Here is a 26,827-nt window from a genome sequence, read left to right as displayed (position 1 = left end):
ATTTATTTCTGGGGATCGTAATTAATTATTGGTATCAAGTAGGGATGGGACGAATCCACATTTTGGTCGAATCCGAATCCTTGTTCGAATCCTCAGTGTTTGTCATCGAATCTCGAATCCCAGTCCCACACTAAACTTCACCACATGTTATTAAAAAAAACACACATTTATTTTAAAAAATTACATAGGCCTATGTATTAAAAAAAAAATCATGTGTATTTATAAAATTGTAAAATAAGTGCATAGTGTATACACCTGATATAAAATAGAGACAAATAACCTCAAAAACCACACACGTAAGTTTGCATCTGTCTAATTCTCTGTTAAATTAATCCTTCCTATGTTTTCAATAAAATACGTTTTTATAACAGACACCATTTAAAAAAAGTTACGTTTTTTCTGCAATGTTATATTATTGAAGGTTGGAAATGATCGAGTAGTTATGCTAATTGACAAAATGCAGCGTAGTTTATCTTATGTTTGTGCTATTTCCGTTACCTTTATAAAACAGTTTAGGTATACAATTTTCTAGAGTTGGGCGAACCTCAGTTCTCTGGTTTCGAACCAAACTGAATCGAACCATAGCAAAAATTTTTTGAACCAAACCTCATACAAAAATAATTGTTTTGAATTAAAATGAACCAACCACTAACATTTTGGTCTTTAACTGAATGGTGAAAAAGAAAGGTTCTCCAGCCATATGTAAAATTAAAACATTATATAGCTTAGCTTTATTAAAACATTGCAAAACATTTTATAAGTAAAGTTTATGCAATAAATAATGAAGGAAAGAAAACAGTTTAGAGAAAATCATTTTGCATTTAATTTCTTTATATGTATATATACTTTTAATTCATGAAGAAGTTCCATCTAAATTTCAAAAAGACTATCTTCCTTTTTCAGTGTACACTAACCTTCATTAAAAAAAAAAAAAAAAAAAAGATTATAAAGATGACGAACATTCAGCATAAGGCCACATAACATTTTTGTGGTAGACATAACCTAACATTTTTAAAAAGTAAAACTTTTTAATAGGACATTAAAAAAAAGCCGAATGTGAATTAAGTTACCAATCTACATTACAAAACCCGCTGACTGCAGTTGCTGTTTTCTTGGAAGAATGCTGCTCGTCAGAAGAAACTTTAGACATTTTTTGGGGTGGTTCTGGGTCATCTGGGTCGTCATTATCTTTTCTCCATTTCGAAAACTTAATCGACGTAAGCCTGCTCATCGCAAATCACCTCAAGAACAATAATATTGTAAACGTAACGTAAGTCAGTGTGGTTATAAAAATTTGCGTCGGAAAAAAGAAAACACGAGAAATAATGATGGCTGCCGCGACTATGCTAGTCAACTTAGTACCGTACTGTAAAATTTACTGGACCAGTACTTTTAATACACAAGATTAAATTAATATTTTCAGTACCTGACTGTTATAACCAAAAAGGCCAAAAAAAAAAAAAAAAAAAAAAAAAAAATACATTCCAGTAATTTAAAATACGTAATTTACGTAATCATTTCCTACCGCATTTGGTGTTAACTTGATCACGTTAGTTTTGCCGAAATACGAGAGTTCTCGTACATGCGCTTTAGTTTAACGTATGGGGTACGCAATCTTTGGTGATTTTACAACACTTCTCGTACACGCACTATAGTTAAAGGTATAATATTCAATACCTTTGGCATTTGTACGATAGTTTATATTACGTAGTACGAGAAATGCATACAAAATTCTCTAAAGTAAACAAAAACCGAAGCGCGCCTATATGAAAAAATGCTATGAGAGTTATGCGACGATTAATAAATTTTTTTATTATTATTTTGTCTGCGCTTGAAACTGTTGAGGCGACGATTATGCGATAAAAGTCGGAATATTACGAGTAATGGAATTTTGTTGTGCTGTTTTGTGAATGGTCTCAAATGGGGGTTAGAAAATTATAAAAACGTAATTTTTTTTTTAAACGAACGTTTGGTTTTTCGAATATATTTAAAGAGGTTTCGAACCGAACGTAAGGATTCGGTTCGGTTCGAAATTTTCAAACTTCGCCCAGCACTACAATTTTAAATTACTTAAACAATTTTAAACTCTTAAAAACCCACCTCGAATCCCACCTCGGATCCTACGAATCCTCGAATCCATAGGATTCGGTATATTCGACGAATCCAAGATTCGAAAATCCCATCCCTAGTATCAAGACATCAAGATGAACGTAAACTTGAACATGTCACGGCAGCGAGAAAACTGGTGCGTATACCAATAAACTGGTATTGGAACTGGACAAAACTGGTACACGGGAGGTGGAGCTTATATTTTTTTCCGCTACGCTCGCTTCTATTGGCTGGCTGCTGATGGAAGGTCATGTGCGCAGCTCAGGGAACAAAGAGAGCCAACCGGCTACACCGCGCCCTAACAGCAGCTGACCGAGTACTATGACCTTTCTCCGCGTACAGCGCACTAGCGACAGTCAATTTCCATCAATTTGCGGCCTTTTTTTTTTTTTTTTTTTTTTTTTAAATTTTGTACTTGGACGCAATGTGTATGTAGCCCGTAATTCTTATAAAGGCTGCAGGTTGCAACAGTATTTTAATAAACTTTAACGTATTTATTACACTTTTCATATTTTTTTTGCCTCATTTTTTATGGTTTCTGAAAATCTGTACGTACGACCGAGGTGTACGTACGAACCGGGGGCCGTACGAGCGAGGTTTTACTGTAGTTTCCGTACCTGCTGCTAGAACTCATTGCCGGAGAAGCCCCGTGAACTACTGAATCACTTGATATGCAGGCCGACATTATTAACTATATAATGAAACAGCTCCGACAGAAGCGAAAGAGACTTGAAAAATTACTACACCCCAGGTTTTGACAATGAATTTTATTAAACTACTGCCCATCTAGTTGAAATTCATTAAACAGTTAATACTATAAAGTTTTCCTTACACTTTGTTGACCTTGGTTCGCGCCCATCTGCCACAGATGGCAGCAGCGTGGTTGCGACTTCCGTTCCATTCACAAAATTACTCCTAGTGGATGTCGTACACGGAGAACGCAAGTTTACGAAGAACCCTCAATAATTTGTAACCGGACTGAACAGACACTGTGTTTCGTATAAACTAGTCCATAAATGATGTTAGGAGGTAATTTAACTTTGAGTTGTTGGCGACAGACTGTGGAAGAATCCCGTTACCAGGCGCCATTTTTTTGTCTGTTCGGTTCGCGGTTTTAGAGAGTTTGTTATGTGCGGAACTTTGGGAGTAACTTCGGTGGTTGGGTGAAGATTACCGGGAACAATGGGTGTGCTGTGCACACAATACGTGTTGTGGGATGTAGGACTGGTGCGGTGACATGTGTATGGACAATTCCGTGGACTTGTATCAGTCGCAATTACTTGCGTGGTCCTCCGGTGGAAGCGTGGATTCGACTCTCAACCTATGAGAACAAGGGAGCGGTACCGGACGATACTCACATGCACCCACATGTGCAGGGTGAGCGGGTCGATCTTGTACAGCTGGTTGAAGTTGCAGTAGACGACGGCGTCGTCCGGCAGCCCGTACTGCTGCCGCGTGGTGATCACGATGCTCTGGGGTACCTCCTCCCCCGTCGCCGCCTTGTTGTTGGTCTGGTTGGTGGCCAGCCCGTTCTGCACCACCACGCCGTTCACCGACGTCTGGATCTGCCCCGACGCGATCATCGTCTGCGACACACCGCCACGCGCTCGCTCCACTCAGTTAACTGAACGTTCCAACTGTACCGATATAAATCAACGAAAAGAACTGAAATGTATTGAAATGTTACCTCACCTACATATCAATGAGTAGAGACCGGAAAAATTCGCGAATTCGTTTTGCGATAGGCTAAAATAGAAATTGTTACACCTCAGGGCTGCCTCTGCCATTGGCTCGCAACTCACCTGGATGACTACGGGCCAATGAGAAACACCCGACCGAAGCTGTATCGAATCACAGGCTGCTACGCTGGAACGTCTCACAAGGCAGCAGCCAATGAGTGAGTGACATTTGACCGAGTGTACGTAGAACTATGGAGTTCATCCTACAGGTCATTGAACCGGCGAATTTTTCCGGTCCCTATCAATGAGAAACTAACGAAATAATCTGAAATGAAACAAATGGAAATGAAATACAAACAGATAAACCTTAATGAATCGAAACCTTATTAGTCAAATATAATGAACTTATACCATTGAAATAAATTCGAAAAGTTGAAGCAGTGCGCCGCGATCTCAACTAATGCCTACACGAGTGAACACTACGTGTACGTCGCACTGGCCGTTCGGCAAACACTTGACGCTTCCTCTGGCAACGAGATCTGCTTTGAAGCAAAATTGCATTTAAATGAATAAAAAGTTTCATTAACAAATTTTCCCCATATTTTCACAAGAAACCAATTTACGCACACAATAAATATTACAACAGAGTGAGTTGTAATGCATCATTGTAGACCTATGTATCGCATGTGCTGAAGTTAAAATTACCCATGATTCTCCATTATCAGCAGCTGCGCACCCTTCAATTCGTACTGATAATCGGCTGTACTTTCATTATCACGTAGCTAAACTTTGGATTTTCAGATATGTCGTAATGAGATTTAACTGTGTTCAGAAACAGTGTTAGAGTAAAAAAATAATAGATACTCCCACCTAGCATGCCAGGCTTTAAACAAACTGCTCTCTGAAACACAAGTATAGGCTCTCATACAAAAACCTGGAAAGTATTTGACAGTGATGCTGAAAAAATGTATGTTTTTGTTTAGACTTTAAATAATGACAGCCCGGTCAATATTGACAGAATTCATCTGGATTCCTGTTAACTGTTCCAGGATATCCGGAATGCGATCACCCTCTCAAAGAGAGTAACACACGATGCCCACACCACGGGCACACAAATCCTATTCTTAATAGGCATTCTTTAAATTAAACGTTTATCTTCTCAATATAAACCCCGATGGGTATGCAAGAAAGAAATTCCTTTTCCGAAATTTGATTCTGCGTAACATTATCATCCACTACGTTCTCTTTAATTATTTTATTTTGGTTTAAGGGCATAATTCCTTTATATATATTATATTTTTTATATAGATTATATATGATTAGAGGTGTATGAAATTCGCAATTGCGATAAATGCTAAATAGATGCGAATTTTTTCAATTACTGCGATTATTTATGATACTTCAACATTTATTAAATAGGTAATTTCAAAACATGCAACTGAAATCCCCAAAAACCGCGAACTCCATTTTAAAATTCACTCTGTCATTACTTAATACCTATGTGCGTTGTACATATGCTTTAATTATTTACAACAACAAAATCAACAATAATTTATGGGAGTAAATTTTTTTTTTAAATGCTACAAAGTGCTAAAAATCACCAAAAGGTAAATGCTATAAAATGCTAAAAAAATCACATAAGAGATGCTATAAATTAAATTTTTAAATGCTCTTTTCATACACCTTTATATATGATTAAATGCAATGCCGATTATATATATATACACATTTCAGCAACATGTATTTGCTTGTGTAAATTTCCGTTGATCGAATCAGTTTTTAAAGCCGGTCCGCATATAAACAGTTTCAAGCAGCACGTTTACACTCGCTCCGGATGGTACGACCAGGTCGCGGGGGAGGGGGGGTGAGCCGCACCTCGATGGGCGTGGTGGTCGGCAGCTCCGCCACCTTCAGCGAGATCTCCACGGGCCGGGCGCTCAGCTTGCTGTCGGACGACACGATCTCTCGGATCTCCTTCACCTGGGCGCTCTCCATGATGGGCGACAGGTCCGTGGCGTTGATCACCGCCACGTTGTCCGCCACGTCCTTCGACCCCGACTGCAACCGCCCGGCGTCACGTCATGCATGGGCGTCGCAACCGGGAAGGGGAGGGGACATTTCCCCCCTCCCCCCCAATAATAAAAGTCTTCAATTTCGTCCCCTCCAATAATATATTTAGTTTCGTGGTTATATTAAAAATATGATTTCTGTGATACAACCCATATGTTGCGCATGGTGCATTTAGTCCAATTGTGGTAATGTGAGCACTGTGTTTTTACAAATTGGTTCTCCGAAAATATTTTTTATGAAAAATAAATTATATATTGCAACCAACTATAATTAGAATATTTAGGAAAGAAAAATACCTAAAAACCACCTTTTTGCACCTTCAAACCCCAAAGTTTTCCAGGGGGGAGGACCCCCGGACCACCCGCTTTTTTTTAATTTCCAGGGGATGGATATTCCTTAACAACTAAATAAATTGAAGTCCTTCCCCCAAAAAATATATCCTTGCGACGCCCATGCGTCATGTCACATCACGTGACGGCAGTCAGCAAATCCAACCACAAACATGCATATACAGTGTGAACTCTATATAACGGCACTTAACGGACTGAGCATTTTTCGGCGTTATAGAGAGTGGTCGTTAAATGGAGAGAAACAGAAGATATCATTTTACTATTCTATAATAATATGTATTTACTAATATAGTAAACATTTTACACACAAACATTAATATATATACAAATAACCAGACTTATTGCGTATGTTATTTTTTCTTTGTTTTTCCATAGTGTAGACACAGTAGAGTGGCTAAATCAAAAGTGTCATCCAAATTCACTGACCTTTTCTCCCGCCTCTATTGAGCGTATTAATAAAACTTTTTCGTCAATACACAAAGATTTTCGTTTAATCACCATGTTTACAGTTCGAAAGTCTGTAACTTATAAACGATTAAAAACTTTTTTTAAAAGAAAATTTACACATCCGACAACTACGTATTTCCATTGATTAAATAAGCAAGAGGTAATGTCCGAATAAATATTATATTTCTGTTTTGAAATACATCGTTTCATACGGAAAAAAAAACCCACACAAAGCGCTCGGAATGTAATAGCGGGACCAAAAACATCACGCGACGATTACACGAGAGTTTTTTTTTAAATCCAAATGTTGACGCCCAAAAATATGGGTACGACGATCATGTGATTCTTTCGGACAGTTAATTTTTTTTTTTATAGAGTTTGAGTTTAAAGATAGACAAACTTCAGCTGTTTCGGAGGTGTCGGGTAGTTGGTCACACTGCCTAATAGTTCACGGCGCTTGTCGCTCACCCGGTCGGTGACGATGACGCGCTCCTTGAGGTGCGGGAACATCTGCTTGTGGTCGCCCACGAAGAAGGTGTGCGGCATGTAGGCCAGCTTCTCGCTGTACTGGGCGGCCAGCTCCAGCGGCGAGGTCACCTCGTCCGTCACCAGGTAGTCCATGAACGAGGCCCCGCTGGTGCCAGGGTAGCCCAGCCACATCACCTGCACGCGGGGGTTACCAGGCACCGATAACATTCACCTCGCAGGGTTAACAGGCACCGATAACATTCACCTCGCAAAAAGGAGGACATTTCACTAAAAAAGGAGGACAATATTTTTTTTTAAAAAAAGCCACGAATTAATTAAAACGGAGCACGATATTTCAAAATGTTTCGGCAGTTAATACAGTTCCAGTGTAAAGAATCAAACAAACTACGCATATACAGCATATTAAAAACACGTGCTTCTGCATGTGCTGCTACCTGTCAAGCTGTCACAGAACTACTTACTGGTGGGCAGGGACGCAACAAAAGGGAGAGGGGGGGGGGGTGCAAGGGTATTTTGCCCCCCCTCTGAAACCTTGAAGTGGTGGCAAACGGGGGCAAAGAAAGTGCTGTGTAAATCAATTTTTAGATAATAAAACTGCTTAAATAGCACAATTTTCCACCTTAAAACACAAATTTTTCCCGGGGGAAGACCCCTGGCCCCCCGCTTCAATAGGAGAGCTCGATGATTCTTTGTGATCGCGGGAATCATCTCACTTTATAAAAAAAACTGGACATTTCGGAGCATCAAAGTAAATCCGGCCGGACGCAAAAAAAAAAAAAACATAAAAAGTAGGACATGTACTCCTTTTGCGGGACGTTTTGTGACCCCACCTGCACGGGCGCCGGGCGCAGCGCGAAGATCTCGTTGCGCGCCCCCTTCGTGTAGCCGTTCATGTTCACCAGGATGTGGATGCCGTCCGTGTTGATGCGGTCCGCCGCCTTGCCGTTGCACGGGATCTGCCCCCACACACACACACACGCCCGCCCCCTTCAGACCCTTCATTCACAAAACGATTTGATCTACGAGTTGTAACAGAATTCATACAATTTTCCCCGACTTTCCATCATCAAAGTATCATTATAAAATGGTGCATGCAAGTTTCCGCTTGAACTAGGCCAGCTACGGGGTGATGGGAGGCTTGAAAATTTTAAATGTGTAAATTATTTAAAAGATAAGTATGAAATCATTGTTCCCGTGCACAATATGAAATGATTAGTGGCATGCAGATTTCGCGGAAAAGATCTGAACACTTATAAAGACTGCACAAAAAGGTATATCCGCAAACGTGGTTTCTCCCTTGTGATTGGCGGCCGTCTGTGAGAGAAGTCGTTGCCTTGTTCGACTCGAGCCACTCAGGACGAGTTTTACTTCCGCACTGAATCACCGTGATTGGTGGTGTTACAATCGATATGAACCTGGAAGAAACTCACTCACCCAATCACGAAACACAGACGATGCTACAAGTGTTTTTTGACTTTCATCTAGTCCCGAAATTTTTTCGCGAAATCAGCATGCCCCTAGAAATGATTTATGAATTTTTTTAACAGAACATATAAAAAAATTTGTAATTCAATTTCCCTGACTTTCTATCATCAAAATATGAAATTTCACACTTTGACTTTTAAATATTTTACACATTAAAAATTTTTCAAGCCTCCACCACCCCATAGCTGGCCGAGTTCCAACAGAAACTTACATGCACCATTTTATAATGAATATGACTGTGCATAAACATCACTTGGAAAAAAAAAAGTCCCGATGATGGCAGTTTGGAGCATGACATTTCCCCCTTAAAATACAGTCACAAGGGGGAATTACCATTACTTTTTCAAGGATTTCCCAGTGAATTCACACTTCCCTACCTCTTACATTAATTTTTTAATTTTTTTTTCTTCTCATCCCATATATAGATGAGATTTTATAGTCTTATAGTCTAATTTCAGTTTTAAAATGAGAGGATTTCTATGTTATGGTTTTTGTAATACACCACCAAAATAGAGGTAAAATATTTATATTCTGCATTTTTACAATAAAATATGGTAATTTTGAATAAATTGGTCTAAAACAGATACATACAGAATAAAAAAAAACAACAACAAGCATTTATGGTATAAAATTAATTCAATAAGATGTGCACAGTAAAACCAATTAAAATTCAATTTTCAGATCCATTCGCTCTGAAACAAATTTTTGTCTCTAAATAACGACATTCTTTGAATTTCAAACATTAAAAGTTTCCATATTTTTTTTTATGATTCTAATTAATTTTTGGTAAATGCTTCTTACTTTCCATGATGTAACTTGCATTTCAGTGTTACGAGGCGTTTGGACACATTTCGGCATTGTTTCGGTTTCATTGCAATTCACCGAAATTTTGAACTTGCCTATGTATTAAATAATCTGGGTCACATTAGTTAGCTTTGAAGCCAGACGACCAATGGGGCGTCAGCCATGGCTGGCCAGTAAACCCCAATTAGCACACAATGCACGCGCCCTTGTCCTGCATGGTTAAAAACCCGCACGGGGGGGGGGTGTATAGGCTTCGGCCTGAATGTAGTTGATCACTTGTCAGTAGGTTATCACCCACCTGCGACAGGTCGACGAAGTGCTCCGACTCGCTGGCGATCTTGGAGCGGAAGGTGGTGCCGTCGTCGGGGCTGAGGGCGTAGCAGAACACCTCGACGCGCGACCGGTCGTGCAGCCCCGGGATGGACTGCATCAGGTGCGACGTGGGGTGGTTGCCGAAGTCCGAGGACACGTAACCGATGCGCAGCCGCCCGCCCAGCTCCTTGGGGTACTTGTAGGGCGGCTTGTGCAGCACGTGGATCTGCCGAGCACAGGGCACCGTCACCAGGGGGGGGGGAGCTCCCGGGGTCCACCGGGCGGGTCATACCCTTCCTTCCCCCAGTTCAAGGACACGTAGCCGATGCACAGCCGCCCGCCCAGCTCCTTGGGGTACTTGTAGGGCGGCTTGTGCAGCACGTGGATCTGCCGAGCACAGGGCACCGTCACCAGGGGGGGGGGGGGGGGGGGGAGCTCCCGGGGTCCACCGGGCGGGTCATACCCTTCCTTCCCCCAGTTCAAGGACACGTAGCCGATGCACAGCCGCCCGCCCAGCTCCTTGGGGTACTTGTAGGGCGGCTTGTGCAGCACGTGGATCTGCCGAGCACAGGGCACCGTCACCAGGGGGGGGGGGGGGGGGGGGCTCCCGGGGTCCACCGGGCGGGTCATACCCTTCCTTCCCCCAGTTCAAGGACACGTAGCCGATGCACAGCCGCCCGCCCAGCTCCTTGGGGTACTTGTAGGGCGGCTTGTGCAGCACGTGGATCTGCCGAGCACAGGGCACCGTCACCAGGGGGGGGGGGGGGGGGAGCTCCCGGGGTCCACCGGGCGGGTCATACCCTTCCTTCCCCCAGTTCAAGGACACGTAGCCGATGCACAGCCGCCCGCCCAGCTCCTTGGGGTACTTGTAGGGCGGCTTGTGCAGCACGTGGATCTGCCGAGCACAGGGCACCGTCACCAGGGGGGGGGGGGGGGGGGCTCCCGGGGTCCACCGGGCGGGTCATACCCTTCCTTCCCCCAGTTCAAGGACACGTAGCCGATGCACAGCCACCCGCCCAGCTCCTTGGGGTACTTGTAGGGCGGCTTGTGCAGCACGTGGATCTGCCGAGCACAGGGCACCGTCACCAGGGGGGGGGGAGCTCCCGGGGTCCACCGGGCGGGTCATACCCTTCCTTCCCCCAGTTCAAGGACACGTAGCCGATGCACAGCCGCCCGCCCAGCTCCTTGGGGTACTTGTAGGGCGGCTTGTGCAGCACGTGGATCTGCCGAGCACAGGGCACCGTCACCAGGGGGGGGGGGGGGGGGGGAGCTCCCGGGGTCCACCGGGCGGGTCATACCCTTCCTTCCCCCAGTTCAAGGACACGTAGCCGATGCACAGCCGCCCGCCCAGCTCCTTGGGGTACTTGTAGGGCGGCTTGTGCAGCACGTGGATCTGCCGAGCACAGGGCACCGTCACCAGGGGGGGGGGGGGGGGGGGCTCCCGGGGTCCACCGGGCGGGTCATACCCTTCCTTCCCCCAGTTCAAGGACACGTAGCCGATGCACAGCCGCCCGCCCAGCTCCTTGGGGTACTTGTAGGGCGGCTTGTGCAGCACGTGGATCTGCCGAGCACAGGGCACCGTCACCAGGGGGGGGGGGGGGGGGAGCTCCCGGGGTCCACCGGGCGGGTCATACCCTTCCTTCCCCCAGTTCAAGGACACGTAGCCGATGCACAGCCGCCCGCCCAGCTCCTTGGGGTACTTGTAGGGCGGCTTGTGCAGCACGTGGATCTGCCGAGCACAGGGCACCGTCACCAGGGGGGGGGGGGGGGGGGCTCCCGGGGTCCACCGGGCGGGTCATACCCTTCCTTCCCCCAGTTCAAGGACACGTAGCCGATGCACAGCCACCCGCCCAGCTCCTTGGGGTACTTGTAGGGCGGCTTGTGCAGCACGTGGATCTGCCGAGCACAGGGCACCGTCACCAGGGGGGGGGGGGGGAGCTCCCGGGGTCCACCGGGCGGGTCATACCCTTCCTTCCCCCAGTTCAAGGACACGTAGCCGATGCACAGCCGCCCGCCCAGCTCCTTGGGGTACTTGTAGGGCGGCTTGTGCAGCACGTGGATCTGCCGAGCACAGGGCACCGTCACCAGGGGGGGGGGGGGGGGGCTCCCGGGGTCCACCGGGCGGGTCATACCCTTCCTTCCCCCAGTTCAAGGACACGTAGCCGATGCACAGCCGCCCGCCCAGCTCCTTGGGGTACTTGTAGGGCGGCTTGTGCAGCACGTGGATCTGCCGAGCACAGGGCACCGTCACCAGGGGGGGGGGGGGGGGGCTCCCGGGGTCCACCGGGCGGGTCATACCCTTCCTTCCCCCAGTTCAAGGACACGTAGCCGATGCACAGCCGCCCGCCCAGCTCCTTGGGGTACTTGTAGGGCGGCTTGTGCAGCACGTGGATCTGCCGAGCACAGGGCACCGTCACCAGGGGGGGGGGGGGGAGCTCCCGGGGTCCACCGGGCGGGTCATACCCTTCCTTCCCCCAGTTCAAGGACACGTAGCCGATGCACAGCCGCCCGCCCAGCTCCTTGGGGTACTTGTAGGGCGGCTTGTGCAGCACGTGGATCTGCCGAGCACAGGGCACCGTCACCAGGGGGGGGGGGAGCTCCCGGGGTCCACCGGGCGGGTCATACCCTTCCTTCCCCCAGTTCAAGGACACGTAGCCGATGCACAGCCGCCCGCCCAGCTCCTTGGGGTACTTGTAGGGCGGCTTGTGCAGCACGTGGATCTGCCGAGCACAGGGCACCGTCACCAGGGGGGGGGGAGCTCCCGGGGTCCACCGGGCGGGTCATACCCTTCCTTCCCCCAGTTCAAGGACACGTAGCCGATGCACAGCCGCCCGCCCAGCTCCTTGGGGTACTTGTAGGGCGGCTTGTGCAGCACGTGGATCTGCCGAGCACAGGGCACCGTCACCAGGGGGGGGGGAGCTCCCGGGGTCCACCGGGCGGGTCATACCCTTCCTTCCCCCAGTTCAAGGACACGTAGCCGATGCACAGCCGCCCGCCCAGCTCCTTGGGGTACTTGTAGGGCGGCTTGTGCAGCACGTGGATCTGCCGAGCACAGGGCACCGTCACCAGGGGGGGGGGAGCTCCCGGGGTCCACCGGGCGGGTCATACCCTTCCTTCCCCCAGTTCAAGGACACGTAGCCGATGCACAGCCGCCCGCCCAGCTCCTTGGGGTACTTGTAGGGCGGCTTGTGCAGCACGTGGATCTGCCGAGCACAGGGCACCATCACCAGGGGGGGGGGGAGCTCCCGGGGTCCACCGGGCGGGTCATACCCTTCCTTCCCCCAGTTCAAGGACACGTAGCCGATGCACAGCCGCCCGCCCAGCTCCTTGGGGTACTTGTAGGGCGGCTTGTGCAGCACGTGGATCTGCCGAGCACAGGGCACCGTCACCAGGGGGGGGGGAGCTCCCGGGGTCCACCGGGCGGGTCATACCCTTCCTTCCCCCAGTTCAAGGACACGTAGCCGATGCACAGCCGCCCGCCCAGCTCCTTGGGGTACTTGTAGGGCGGCTTGTGCAGCACGTGGATCTGCCGAGCACAGGGCACCGTCACCAGGGGGGGGGGGAGCTCCCGGGGTCCACCGGGCGGGTCATACCCTTCCTTCCCCCAGTTCAAGGACACGTAGCCGATGCACAGCCGCCCGCCCAGCTCCTTGGGGTACTTGTAGGGCGGCTTGTGCAGCACGTGGATCTGCCGAGCACAGGGCACCGTCACCAGGGGGGGGGGGGGGGGGGGAGCTCCCGGGGTCCACCGGGCGGGTCATACCCTTCCTTCCCCCAGTTCAAGGACACGTAGCCGATGCACAGCCGCCCGCCCAGCTCCTTGGGGTACTTGTAGGGCGGCTTGTGCAGCACGTGGATCTGCCGAGCACAGGGCACCGTCACCAGGGGGGGGGGGGAGCTCCCGGGGTCCACCGGGCGGGTCATACCCTTCCTTCCCCCAGTTCAAGGACACGTAGCCGATGCACAGCCGCCCGCCCAGCTCCTTGGGGTACTTGTAGGGCGGCTTGTGCAGCACGTGGATCTGCCGAGCACAGGGCACCGTCACCAGGGGGGGGGGGGGGGGGAGCTCCCGGGGTCCACCGGGCGGGTCATACCCTTCCTTCCCCCAGTTCAAGGACACGTAGCCGATGCACAGCCGCCCGCCCAGCTCCTTGGGGTACTTGTAGGGCGGCTTGTGCAGCACGTGGATCTGCCGAGCACAGGGCACCGTCACCAGGGGGGGGGGGAGCTCCCGGGGTCCACCGGGCGGGTCATACCCTTCCTTCCCCCAGTTCAAGGACACGTAGCCGATGCACAGCCGCCCGCCCAGCTCCTTGGGGTACTTGTAGGGCGGCTTGTGCAGCACGTGGATCTGCCGAGCACAGGGCACCGTCACCAGGGGGGGGGGGGAGCTCCCGGGGTCCACCGGGCGGGTCATACCCTTCCTTCCCCCAGTTCAAGGACACGTAGCCGATGCACAGCCGCCCGCCCAGCTCCTTGGGGTACTTGTAGGGCGGCTTGTGCAGCACGTGGATCTGCCGAGCACAGGGCACCGTCACCAGGGGGGGGGGGGAGCTCCCGGGGTCCACCGGGCGGGTCATACCCTTCCTTCCCCCAGTTCAAGGACACGTAGCCGATGCGCAGCCGCCCGCCCAGCTCCTTGGGGTACTTGTAGGGCGGCTTGTGCAGCACGTGGATCTGCCGAGCACAGGGCACCGTCACCAGGGGGGGGGGGAGCTCCCGGGGTCCACCGGGCGGGTCATACCCTTCCTTCCCCAGTTCAAGGACACGTAGCCGATGCACAGCCGCCCGCCCAGCTCCTTGGGGTACTTGTAGGGCGGCTTGTGCAGCACGTGGATCTGCCGAGCACAGGGCACCGTCACCAGGGGGGGGGGGGAGCTCCCGGGGTCCACCGGGCGGGTCGGACCCCTCCTTCCCCCAGTTCAAGGACACGTAGCCGATGCACAGCCGCCCGCCCAGCTCCTTGGGGTACTTGTAGGGCGGCTTGTGCAGCACGTGGATCTGCCGAGCACAGGGCACCGTCACCAGGGGGGGGGGGGGGGGAGCTCCCGGGGTCCACCGGGCGGGTCATACCCTTCCTTCCCCAGTTCAAGGACACGTAGCCGATGCACAGCCGCCCGCCCAGCTCCTTGGGGTACTTGTAGGGCGGCTTGTGCAGCACGTGGATCTGCCGAGCACAGGGCACCGTCACCAGGGGGGGGGGGGAGCTCCCGGGGTCCACCGGGCGGGTCATACCCTTCCTTCCCCCAGTTCAAGGACACGTAGCCGATGCGCAGCCGCCCGCCCAGCTCCTTGGGGTACTTGTAGGGCGGCTTGTGCAGCACGTGGATCTGCCGAGCACAGGGCACCGTCACCAGGGGGGGGGGGGGGGGGGAGCTCCCGGGGTCCACCGGGCGGGTCATACCCTTCCTTCCCCCAGTTCAAGGACACGTAGCCGATGCGCAGCCGCCCGCCCAGCTCCTTGGGGTACTTGTAGGGCGGCTTGTGCAGCACGTGGATCTGCCGAGCACAGGGCACCGTCACCAGGGGGGGGGGGGGGGGAGCTCCCGGGGTCCACCGGGCGGGTCATACCCTTCCTTCCCCCAGTTCAAGGACACGTAGCCGATGCGCAGCCGCCCGCCCAGCTCCTTGGGGTACTTGTAGGGCGGCTTGTGCAGCACGTGGATCTGCCGAGCACAGGGCACCGTCACCAGGGGGGGGGGGGGGGAGCTCCCGGGGTCCACCGGGCGGGTCATACCCTTCCTTCCCCCAGTTCAAGGACACGTAGCCGATGCGCAGCCGCCCGCCCAGCTCCTTGGGGTACTTGTAGGGCGGCTTGTGCAGCACGTGGATCTGCCGAGCACAGGGCACCGTCACCAGGGGGGGGGGGGGGGGGGGGAGCTCCCGGGGTCCACCGGGCGGGTCATACCCTTCCTTCCCCCAGTTCAAGGACACGTAGCCGATGCGCAGCCGCCCGCCCAGCTCCTTGGGGTACTTGTAGGGCGGCTTGTGCAGCACGTGGATCTGCCGAGCACAGGGCACCGTCACCAGGGGGGGGGAGGGAGCTCCCGGGGTCCACCGGGCGGGTCATACCCTTCCTTCCCCCAGTTCAAGGACACGTAGCCGATGCACAGCCACCCGCCCAGCTCCTTGGGGTACTTGTAGGGCGGCTTGTGCAGCACGTGGATCTGCCGAGCACAGGGCACAGTCACCAGGGGGGGGGGGGGGGGGGGGGAGCTCCCGGGGTCCACCGGGCGGGTCATACCCTTCCTTCCCCCAGTTCAAGGACACGTAGCCGATGCACAGCCGCCCGCCCAGCTCCTTGGGGTACTTGTAGGGCGGCTTGTGCAGCACGTGGATCTGCCGAGCACAGGGCACCGTCACCAGGGGGGGGGGGGAGCTCCCGGGGTCCACCGGGCGGGTCATACCCTTCCTTCCCCCAGTTCAAGGACACGTAGCCGATGCACAGCCGCCCGCCCAGCTCCTTGGGGTACTTGTAGGGCGGCTTGTGCAGCACGTGGATCTGCCGAGCACAGGGCACCGTCACCAGGGGGGGGGGGGAGCTCCCGGGGTCCACCGGGCGGGTCGGACCCCTCCTTTCCCCAGTTCAAAACAAAAATTGAACTAGAAAATAACAGCATTTTAGCTTCAGTGAAACCTCGTTAATACAAAACTCTCATTAATACAAAGTATTTTCATAGTCCCTAGAAATTAATTAGGAGTAGGCCTGTGCGAAAATTCAAATTTTTGAATATCAAAATAAATTGTTTACTATTTGTATTAAATTCGATTTTGAATACTAAAACACCAATTCAAATATTCAGTTTAGGAATACGTCTGTGAGGGAACTTGAGTCTGGAAAAATGTCAGGATCACAAAATATTTTTTTTTGTCGGGTTGGGAAAAATACTTTTCTACAGGATTTTCGTAATGTTTTAGGGTTATTTATGTGGATTTTTTTTCCCGCTACTTTTGGCAACGTGAATTTTGAGAAGACTAATGTAGCAAAGCGGAATTTAACACAGTAATTCAGAACCATTACTAATAACCAGTTATCAGCTAAAGTATTTTACCAAGAACAGAGTCCAGCAGGTCGTTAAAAATAGATCAGAACTGACAGCATACTGATAAGGATAAATATAAGTTAGTAAAAATCAAAACAATTTGTGGGTGTTAAAGTTGACAGTTTTCAGATTAGAGGGCAGAAATACGGCATGCCAGATCAGCAATTAATTACATTCAGAACAGGACGGCGAAGAGAAAAACCCTGTATAAATCTAGTGGAAAACATCTGGTCGCATACTTACTCACAGCACAGACATCTTAAGCCTAACAACCTACAACAATTTTTTCTGGTGGATAATACACTGTGAACGATGACCGGATACGTCGTGCATCAGGAACCTACGAGATGCGAGCCGGTAACCGTAACATTGCATGGCGGAGAAATGAAGTAAAGTTGTAAAACAAGATCTCGAGGTGCTTTTAAGAATGTCTACCCGGCATTTTATACACGTTATAGCCAATTTCACTCTTCCGAAAATGCAGTTTCAAAACAAAATACGGGAACAGACCTACTCATCCACCCTTTGCAAATTCTTGAATGATTTTCGTAAATGGACAAAAACACACCCACTAATCAACCCTTTGCACATTCTTAAATGCTTTTCGTAAATGGACAGAAACAGACCCACTCATCCACCCTTTGCAAATTCTTGAATGCTTTTCGTAAATGGACCGAAACAAACCCATTCATCCACCCTTTCAAAATTCTTGAATTCTTTTCGTAAATGGACAGGAACAGACCCACTCATCCACCCTTTGAAAATTATTGAATGCTTTTCGTAAATGGACGGGAACAGACCTACTCAAAATTCCTGAATGCTGTTCGTGAGTGGACGGAGCGCGCTCACCTTCTCGAGGCAGAGGTTGGCGTGGCGGGCGGCGATGGCCTTGCGGAACTGGTGCGACAGCGGGTACAGCATCGAGTGGTGCGGGTGCACCGAGGGCAGGCGGTTCTTGTCCAGCTGCTCCGCCACGATGCTCACCAGCTTCTTCATGCGCGCGTCGTAGTCCGTCCAGTCGCACACTATCTGCAGGCAGTGCGCCAGGTTGCAGTACGCGTCGGGGAAGTCCGGCTTCAGCTTCAGCGCCGTGCGGTACGACTGGATCGCCTCCGGGATGTTGCCCGAGTCCTGCAACGTCACACGCACGGCTCTACTGTACTGGTGCGTATCCCCTCGGCACAATCACACAACCACAAGCGACTTGGAACGACTGGAAATGATTCATTTTAAGGAGATAGAACATCTGAATTTTTTTCACCGGGTGGGAAGATACAGAGTGCTCCCCAAAAATTAAAAACGGGCTGCTTTAATTTGCTCACAATACACAACGCAAGAAACAAAATGCTTATTAATGTACCTAAAACAGTACATTTGTTAAGCGATGGGTCGGATTACAACTTTCTGGAACCTCAGTCCCAAATTTAAATCACAATTAAGCCACTGAATACTAATCTGTCTCTTATTACTGTTTTTTATCGCATAATCGTCGCAGTGTTGTTTTAGGGCTTCAGAATCCGGGGAAAAAAATTCTAGCATAAAAATAGCACAATGTTTTTGGTGCTTTAAGGAGGTAGTAAACATGACCTTGCCAAAGAGCATAGGACAAAGCGGTTTTAAAGTTGTTGTCAGGCATTGTGTGTATTATAATGGGAAAATACAGTAATTATAATTATAGTAAAACTCGTTTAAATGTACTCGCAAAATACAATTTCCTGTCGAATGTAATATGTTACCATGAACTTCTTTTTCCATATAAAATTTTGTATTTTAAGTTTAAATCCCTTATTCGTTGGGATATCAACCCTTTCCTTACTAATTAACGAAAATACAAAGTCCGATGAGATAATTATCTTTTAAAGGCAATTCCAAACGTAGCCAGCGCTAGTTGGCAACATTCATGTTTGGTTACATTGATGTCCACGTAGAGTGCGCGCACGTAGCCTAATATCAATATTGACAGCTCGCCAAATGCATTCACAGTACGTGCTCTGTCTCATGCAAAGTAAACTACATTTGCCTGAACACTTTTGTGGTCTTGTTTTTGTTTCATTTTAAGCCAAATGAAATACGTTTTTGTTGTACAAATAATTGATCTACATAGTTTGTAGTGCTTTCGTATAATTTTTTTTTAATTAAACATATTTTTCATGCAACCATTTTTTTTAATGAAAAACTTAACACCAACAAAATTTTTTTTCTCTCACAAAGGTTGCAACCTCCTAATTTTTCTAACTTGATTTTTAGCATAACACGTGCGACGATTATGCGATAAAAACACGGAAACTACGGCGCTGAAACATCCAACCCTTTAAATGTTTGTTTCATGAACTAACAAATTTATATACCACTGGCTCGCTGTAGGAAAGATTTCGACGGAAGTATAAAAAACTGACGAAAACTAGCTTCTACCGTGCAGCTCAGGTCCCCCCCCCCCCCCCCCCAACACTGCTTTGTGACAGAGAATTTCCGTCACTATCCCTCTCCGTCGCAAAGAAGGGAGGGGGGGGGGGGGGGGGGGGACCTGAGCTGCGCGGTAGAAGCTAGTTTTCGTCAGTTTTTTAATCTCCCATCAAAACCTTTCCTACAGCGAGCCAGTAGTAAATGTTTTTTAAAATCCTCAAAAACTCGATGGTGCGTGCCGCACCTTGTGGATGGAGGCCAGGTTGCTGTGGGCGTCGGCGAAGGCGGGGTTGATCTGGATGGCGCGGGTGTAGCACTGCAGCGCCCCCTGTATGTCCTGCATCTCCTTGAGCGTGTTGCCCATGTTGCTGTACGCATCCGCGAAGGTCGGCTGGATCCTGCCGCGCACACAAGCACACACCCGCCCCTCGTCACGTCCCCGTCTCCGGCCCACGTCTCTCGTCTCCGGCAGACCAAACCACGACCAGGGGCGAGTCGAGACGGAACCAGAACAACACCTCAAAAATAGCCGATACAAACACACAAACACCAAAAATGCCAAATTAATACACCACAAAGCACCTGTTTAGTGTAAATCAGTGGCGTAGTCATGATTTGTGTGTGGGGGGGTGTTAAGAAGCATGCTCCCCCCCCCCCCCTATTAAAGCGGGTGGTCTCAGGGAGTCCTCCCCTGGGAAAATTTGGATTTGAAGGTGTAAAATAGTGCTATTTTAGCAGTTTTCGGTACATAAATTACTTAAATTTAAATATTGTAATAGTAAATTTTTTTTATTAGTTTTAATATGAAATTTGTTTGAGTGACGAATAAGAAATTAATTAAATATTTGGTGCTAAGGGGTGGGGGGTGTTTGAACCCCTAAATCCCCCCCCTCCCCCCCGACTTCGCCCCTGGTGTAAATAGTGCAGTGCTTGAAGAGAAGAACAAAACTGTCACGTTGGCCGGCCTGCCTGAAAGTTCAGGAATTTTTAGGGTTTAAACAGGTGGCCACCTAGCGCCCGGAAGTGACGTGTTTCTACAATCAGTTTTTTGTTGTTGTTGTTACCTAACGGTGGGAAAAACCTGTCATGTCGTTGCAGTGCAATCCGAGTACAAATTGTGAAATCATTGGTGGTTTGTTTCGAATGACGCGTGCCATATTGTTGAACAAACAGCACCCAAAATGAAACTAAACTCATGGAATTAATCAACATTTTTAATCAAACCTTAACTCAAAAAACAAAATGCTATGGATTTTTTTAAAAAATATATTCAATTCACAGAAAGTAATTTATCAAGCATTAAGTTTGTTGCAAAATGTATATACTAAATAGATTGGAAAAATGTATTATTAATTTTTAAAATTTGAGTTTAAGAGTTTAACACAGCAGCTATAAGTAACTCATTTGTACATTATACTTTTGATATATTTTTGAAACACACAAATTCTTGGCAATTATTTTTGTTCCGAGTAGTCAAGATATTTTTAATAAAAAAATATTATATTGTTGAAAAGCATCAGGTTTCAGTTAAAATTACACTGTTTTTGTAAAAACAGGAACTTAATATTTTTTTTAAAAATATTCTTTCTTTATGACAAGACCAAATGCATTAATTGTAAAAATGATAATAAATAATTCTCCTGTTCAGGGTGGCTACAAATTTTTAAAACTGAAATTTTCATGACTACCAGGTTTTTTAGTTTATATGGAAAATTTTCCAGACCATTACATATTTGTAATTGTTTGTACATGGAAACTTATTTTGTAAAGTTAGTAAATGTCAATTTTGTTCCTACAGATTTGCAGCATGACTATCTGATAATTTCTATGAGCGTGGTCCGTTCAGAAAGTTAATCACTTAGGATTAGTTAAATTATTATGTTTAGTGAGTGGTTTAACTATGAATATGCAAATTAACTTCAAATAAAAAAAAAACACACACATATATATAATCTGTTAAAAATGTACCAAACATAAGTAATATTTATATGTGAAGGTCCACAATTGAAATTTTTTTTAAATATATAAATTTAAAATGAGCTTACACATTTTAGAGAAGTAATGATAAGTTGCTATTTTGCAAGTAAAAATAGCAAAGATGAAAAATGTTCCGCAGAATGTATAAATGCTTATTTTTTCTGATTATTGTGGCATGGAAGTTACAAGAATTTCTCAGTCTATTGCTCGAACCAATTAGTTAAAATTGCCAAAGTATCGATTAGTTTAAATCATAGAACACGCAATAAGGTCCAATGTGGTTTGTCAAAACACTGTCTTGTCTGTCGTGTTTGTGACGTGACAAGAGTTCAAAATTACAGAAGGAAACACATTTTTCTTAACTTAAATTTTTTTAATATTTTAACAGAGTGGGAGAAAGTGTGTTTCTTTGTAAGTACGCATAGTAATTCCAAGAATATTTTTGATTTCTTTGACTTTTCAGGGTACACGGAACAAGAGTTCAAAATTACAGAAGGAAACAAACATTTTTCCTTAAAGTTATCTGTGTAAAGTCGGTTTACGAACGATAATTTTACGCGATAACGTCATAAGAAAACATTGATGAAAAATTGCATACTTTTTTTAATTTTCAAATATTATTCACGGTGTTTTGCAAATTTAATTTAAACAATTTGTTTGGATATAATCACGAACAATTAGTTAAAAAAAGCCCCGCCTTAACCTGTCTGACGTTATAGAAGATTTTCTCGCACGGTGGTTGGCCGGTTCTTGCAATGCTCGGCTCTGGCGGAACGTGACAATGAGTCGTGCTTTTTCGTGCGTGCAGCCGGCGTTCATAGATTTATAAGACGTTATCAAGTCAATTTTTTGACGTGACGTCTTAATAAATCGATGAACACCGGCTGCACGCACGAAAAAGTGTCCCATTACGATGTGTCCCGTTACGCTCATTGCACGCTTGCGCCACATCTATCTCTCTTCCACTCGATTGGAAAAAACCATCGATTTGACTTTTTCAAGGCACATTAAACTTGAAAACACTCCCATTCGTTTCCTACCAACGTCATATCATTAACAGAATAACACAGATTGGAAGAAGTTAAATAGCAAACATGTATAAAAGTTATAGTTAAAATAATCTGTTCGTTTATAGTTATAAACATATTTGAATCGACGAGAGCAAAATAAAAGTAAATTCATCAATTAAGTTGTAGATTTCATTTCACTTCTCCTTTGAATCCACATAAAATATAGTGATAATTCAATAAAAAAATGATTCAATATTTATTCATAAAAGTACGCAATCATTTCATCAAAGTTTTGCTATGACGACGTCACGTTAAACTATCGTCATTACTTTAATTTAGGGCTGTTTATAAATTTGTTAACTTGATGCCCCTCCCCTCTTGAATTTTTTGTCTGCCACAAATGTTTTCAACAGATATTCACTTAATTCAGTATCAGGGTACAGGATGTTAAAAGTTACACCAGTGACGCTGTCACGTTAAACTATCGTCCGTGAACCGACAGGGCGGAGAGCGGAGAGCGGAGAGCGGAGAGCGGGAGCGGGAGCGGATAGTGGGAGCGGATAGCGGGAGCGGAGAGTGGGAGCGGAGAGCGGAAGGCGGGAGCGGAGAGCAGAGGGCGGGAGCGGAGAGCGGGAGCGGGAGCGGATGGCGGGAGCGGAGAGCAGAGGGCGGGAGCGGAGAGCGGGAGCGGGAGCGGATAGCGAGAGCGGATAGCGGGAGCGGAGTGCGGGAGTGGATAGCGGGAGCGGAGTGCGGGAGTGGATAGCGGGAGCGGATAGCGGGAGCGGGGAGCGGATAGCGGCGGTGCGGGAGCGGATAGCGGGAGCGGATAGCGGGAGCGGGGAGCGGATAGCGGGAGCGGATAGCGGGAGCGGATAGCGGGAGCGGAGAGCGGGAGCGGAGAGCGGGAGCGGATAGCGGGAGCGGAGAGCGGAAAGAGGGTGTCGGCACCTGATGGCCTCCTTGTAGTGCATGAGCGCCTCGTTGAGCTTGCCCTGCTGCTGCAGCACGGACGCCAGGTTCGAGTGGGCCGCCGCGAACTCCGGGAACACCTCCAGGGCCTTGAGGTAGAGGCGCGTCGCCTCCTCGATGTAGCCCTGCTCGCGCTTGATGTTGGCCAGGTTGTTGAGCGAGTCGGCGTGCGTGGGGCACAGCCGCAGCGCCGTGTTGTAGCACTCCTCCGCCTCCGACACCTGGCGCCCAACGTCACCCAGACACTGCCCCACCGCCGCCGCAGCCTTCCAGCGGTCCTTTTCCGGACCGAGAACAAGCCACCCCGCACGTCTCGGGCCCACGCTGGTCGTCGCAGAACAATCCACCCTCACAGACACGTCAACACGTGAGAATAAGCCAGTAGTACCTGCCTGGCCACATTACAGCATGCCCATAAAAGTATCAAAAGTAAGCGTTGTAGTGTGTTGTTTTCAAGGTCACAATCAAAAGAGTAACTAAAAAACAGTTTTTTTAGCGCGATTAGGCCTACTACTGCTTTGTTGTTTTCTCGCTTGCTTATCTGGATATGTTGAAAGAATGACTCTTTTCTCCAATTAGTGGAGGGTGTACCTGAAAACTTTATTTGGCAACAGGATGGAGCCCCTCCCTATTGGAATCTCTTCATGCGAGAGTGGTTGAACGTCCAAGTACCTGACATAATGGTCGAGACAACAGAGCTCTATTTCGCTGGCCTCCACGTTCACCTGACATAACGCCACGCTGATTTTCCTTTGAGGCTTTATAAAAGATTGCACCTACTTTCTGACGCTACCTAATGATTTTCCAGAGTTGAGACACAGAATTGGACTTTAGGCTGGATGTGTGCCGTATAACTAAAAGTGAACATACTGAACATAAGAAAACTAGGTACGATTTGTTTAAAATGGTTTAAATTCAACTGTTACAAAATATAATCGAAACTGAGACATTCTTTTATGGACAAACTGTATAATGATGAATACGAGACAGTTGCAACAAGACCTGTGCATACAGAAAAAAACAAGAAACAGCAGAACAATGCACAGATGTAACTTAGTCCCCTGAACTGCTTTGTCGAGCTAAATTTGCCGTCTGTAATTTCCTGTTCCTATCCTTTGCCCAGTCAGTCTCTGCAATTCCTTGAGTCATAGAACAATGCCACAGATAAAGGGTTTGGAGAGCCAGTTTAACAAAGAATTGAAATAAGAGTTCGAAAAGGGCAAGCGTTTGGAGCGCGAAGGGTTAAAGATATAATAAAATAATGTACAATAAATGAATTATATATATATATATATATATATATATATATAAACTATGGTATTGAAAAACACTGCCCTTTAAATGGTTATTTCACAAAATAAGTTTCCAGAATCGATACCTATTGTAATTTTGTTTATATAATTACATTTTAAAAGTACAATATCTTGGGGAACGGTAACAGGAAGGGTTTGAAGCAAAAAATTATCCTAGAAAAATTTAGATGTTATCAGCGTTGAATATTTTAATTTACTTTACTTTGTCTAATTTTTTAAAAATCTTTCTCCCTAGAATATTGAAACCTTTGAATACTAAGAATTTGATGGTATTCCGAAGATTTGATTGGCTCATCCCTATTCGAAATTCAAGTTAGAGAAAGGTCACGGGGGGGGGGAATCGAACTTGCGTGACTTTCTGAGCACCGCGTTATTTCGCGGCTTTGTCTCGGCGACCTGCGCGACCCGTCCTTCATTTACTGTTGCTTCCGGCGGCCGTTACGTCCCGTTACGTCCGACCCCGCAAGAGCGCTCTCACCTGCCCCTTCTCCTTGAGCGCGTTGGCCAGGTTGCAGTAGGCGTCCGGGAAGTTGGGCTGCAGCTCGATGGCCCGCCGGTACGTGTCGATGGCCAGGTCAATAAGGCTGGAACACACACAGGACGGACCATGTCACACGGCCCTTAACGCAGCGCATCACCAACCCACAAACCAACCAACACGACAGAACACATTTCACGTCATGGACGTTTCTCGGAAAGCACTTGGTAAGAATTTTCATGGTCTTTTGGTACTCAACTAAATCTAAATAAATAAATAAATAATAATAATAATAATAATAATAATAATAATAATAAGACGATGTTTGTAAAGTAGACCTCCTGATCACTGATGGTAACTGGTTCACCATTAAGTGTGAAATTATCTTTGAAAGATTTGTGCAATGGGAGTGCATGACTTGATGTAAGCGTTTGGACATACGCCATTGCTAAGCAAATGCATGTCTGTAGAAGAAGAAGAAGAAGAAGAAGAAGAAGATGATGAAAAAAAAACCCCCACAATTTTTTTTGCTTAATTTGTGTTTTTGTCATTTGTGTTTTTTTTGTAGTTTTTTTTTCTACAGACATACATGTGCTTAGCAATGGCGTATGTCCAAAAGCTTACATCAAGTCAATACGTGTGAAAGCTGCCCCACCTCTGGACTTCAAGACACTTAGAAGTAAGTTTTAGGTGTATCGGTGCTGACCACAGCACAGGGGTGTTGTTATATCCTGCGAGCCAGAGCCAATAGCAATAAAGCAGAAGGGGAGAGTATGTATGTGTGGCAGAGAAAAGGAAATGGATGTGTGCGTTTCTATATAAAATCTGGGTGCAGGTTATCCGGTTGCGGATTAACCGTGCCATATTTCGATTTCCTAAACCTTAAAAATCTAAAATAATTTTTTGTCTTTTTTTATTCCCGTGCGCCCACAATGGCAACGGCACTTGTGTAGTATTAAATACATCGCAATGAACTAGTAATGCAACAAATTAACAAACAATATTTTGCTTTTCCTCACTTCCACCATCGCATGATTATTTCCGACACAACGCCCGGGTGTTCTGCAGACGTTTATGTTCCGCCATCCTGCATGTCAACAGCTGCTCTGGAGATAAAAGCCAGAATCTTTCAGGGATGTTTCACCTCGCGCAACTAGGATGCGCTAGTGGCAAATCATGACAAGACATGCATTTAGCGAACAATGGTCGAGAATTTACTTAACAGGTTAAATAATCTTTCTAATAAAAGAAAACATCAAGTTTATGCTTTTTAAATTCTTATTAGAACTGAAATATATCTCCTATACCAGTAACATTATTATTTCGTAACCCAGAAATGTTGGTATAATGCCTACATAAAAAAAAAAAAAATGTAATGTCTAAGCCCATTATGCAAAAAAATGCAGTACATGAAATTTTAAATTAAATCTTATATTTTTTAATCTCTAAACGTTATTCTACATTCATTTAAATGTACTTCAAATGCATTAGTAATGTAAATTAATTTTAACAGGAGTAGTGTCTTGATTAAAATGGTAGTCAGCAATCACTAGAGACAGGTGTTTTTCGCGATGCGCGAAATAGCGAAATATTAACGAAATTAATATACATAAACTTAAAAATGCGAAATTATCAATTATTTAGAGAAATCACGAAAAAAATTACGAAAAAACACACTGAAAATAGCTAGACGTCCGTATTTTGAATACTCGATAACAGCAGTCGATTATAATCGATTGTTAACGACTTTTGATAGTCTAGGAAGTCGTATTCGTGTCGCACTATCGCCTCGCCAGAGTCGCCACTCGCCACAGTTTGTTAAAATGGCGTGGATGTAATCAAACGGTTTTTCTCTGTTTCTTTCGTAAAACGTTGATTTTAAAATG

General features: G+C 47.0%; 1 protein-coding gene across 4 annotated transcripts in view; it reads right to left on the bottom strand.

Moving 5' to 3' along the window:
• The window catches only part of LOC134540847 (UDP-N-acetylglucosamine--peptide N-acetylglucosaminyltransferase 110 kDa subunit), a 101,273-nt gene that overhangs the window by 7,772 nt on the left and 66,674 nt on the right, over positions 1 to 26,827 (bottom strand). For 2 of the 4 annotated variants that reach the window (XM_063383838.1, XM_063383840.1), the window contains 9 exons: positions 24,942 to 25,047; positions 23,130 to 23,428; positions 19,436 to 19,589; positions 17,638 to 17,919; positions 9,732 to 9,971; positions 7,975 to 8,100; positions 7,124 to 7,318; positions 5,664 to 5,846; positions 3,468 to 3,695 (listed from right to left, as the gene is read on the bottom strand). In XM_063383838.1, the coding sequence (XP_063239908.1) occupies positions 3,468 to 3,695; positions 5,664 to 5,846; positions 7,124 to 7,318; positions 7,975 to 8,100; positions 9,732 to 9,971; positions 17,638 to 17,919; positions 19,436 to 19,589; positions 23,130 to 23,428; positions 24,942 to 25,047 (1,813 nt within the window). The remainder of the gene's footprint in view (positions 1 to 3,467; positions 3,696 to 5,663; positions 5,847 to 7,123; positions 7,319 to 7,974; positions 8,101 to 9,731; positions 9,972 to 17,637; positions 17,920 to 19,435; positions 19,590 to 23,129; positions 23,429 to 24,941; positions 25,048 to 26,827) is intronic. The other 2 variants (XM_063383839.1, XM_063383841.1) reach the window with 1 other exon arrangement.

Source organism: Bacillus rossius, chromosome 17, assembly GCF_032445375.1.
Source record: "Bacillus rossius redtenbacheri isolate Brsri chromosome 17, Brsri_v3, whole genome shotgun sequence".
Lineage (NCBI taxonomy): Eukaryota > Metazoa > Arthropoda > Insecta > Phasmatodea > Bacillidae > Bacillus > Bacillus rossius.
Note: the sequence above shows the minus strand (reverse complement) of the source record. Positions and strands in the feature narration are given on the sequence as shown.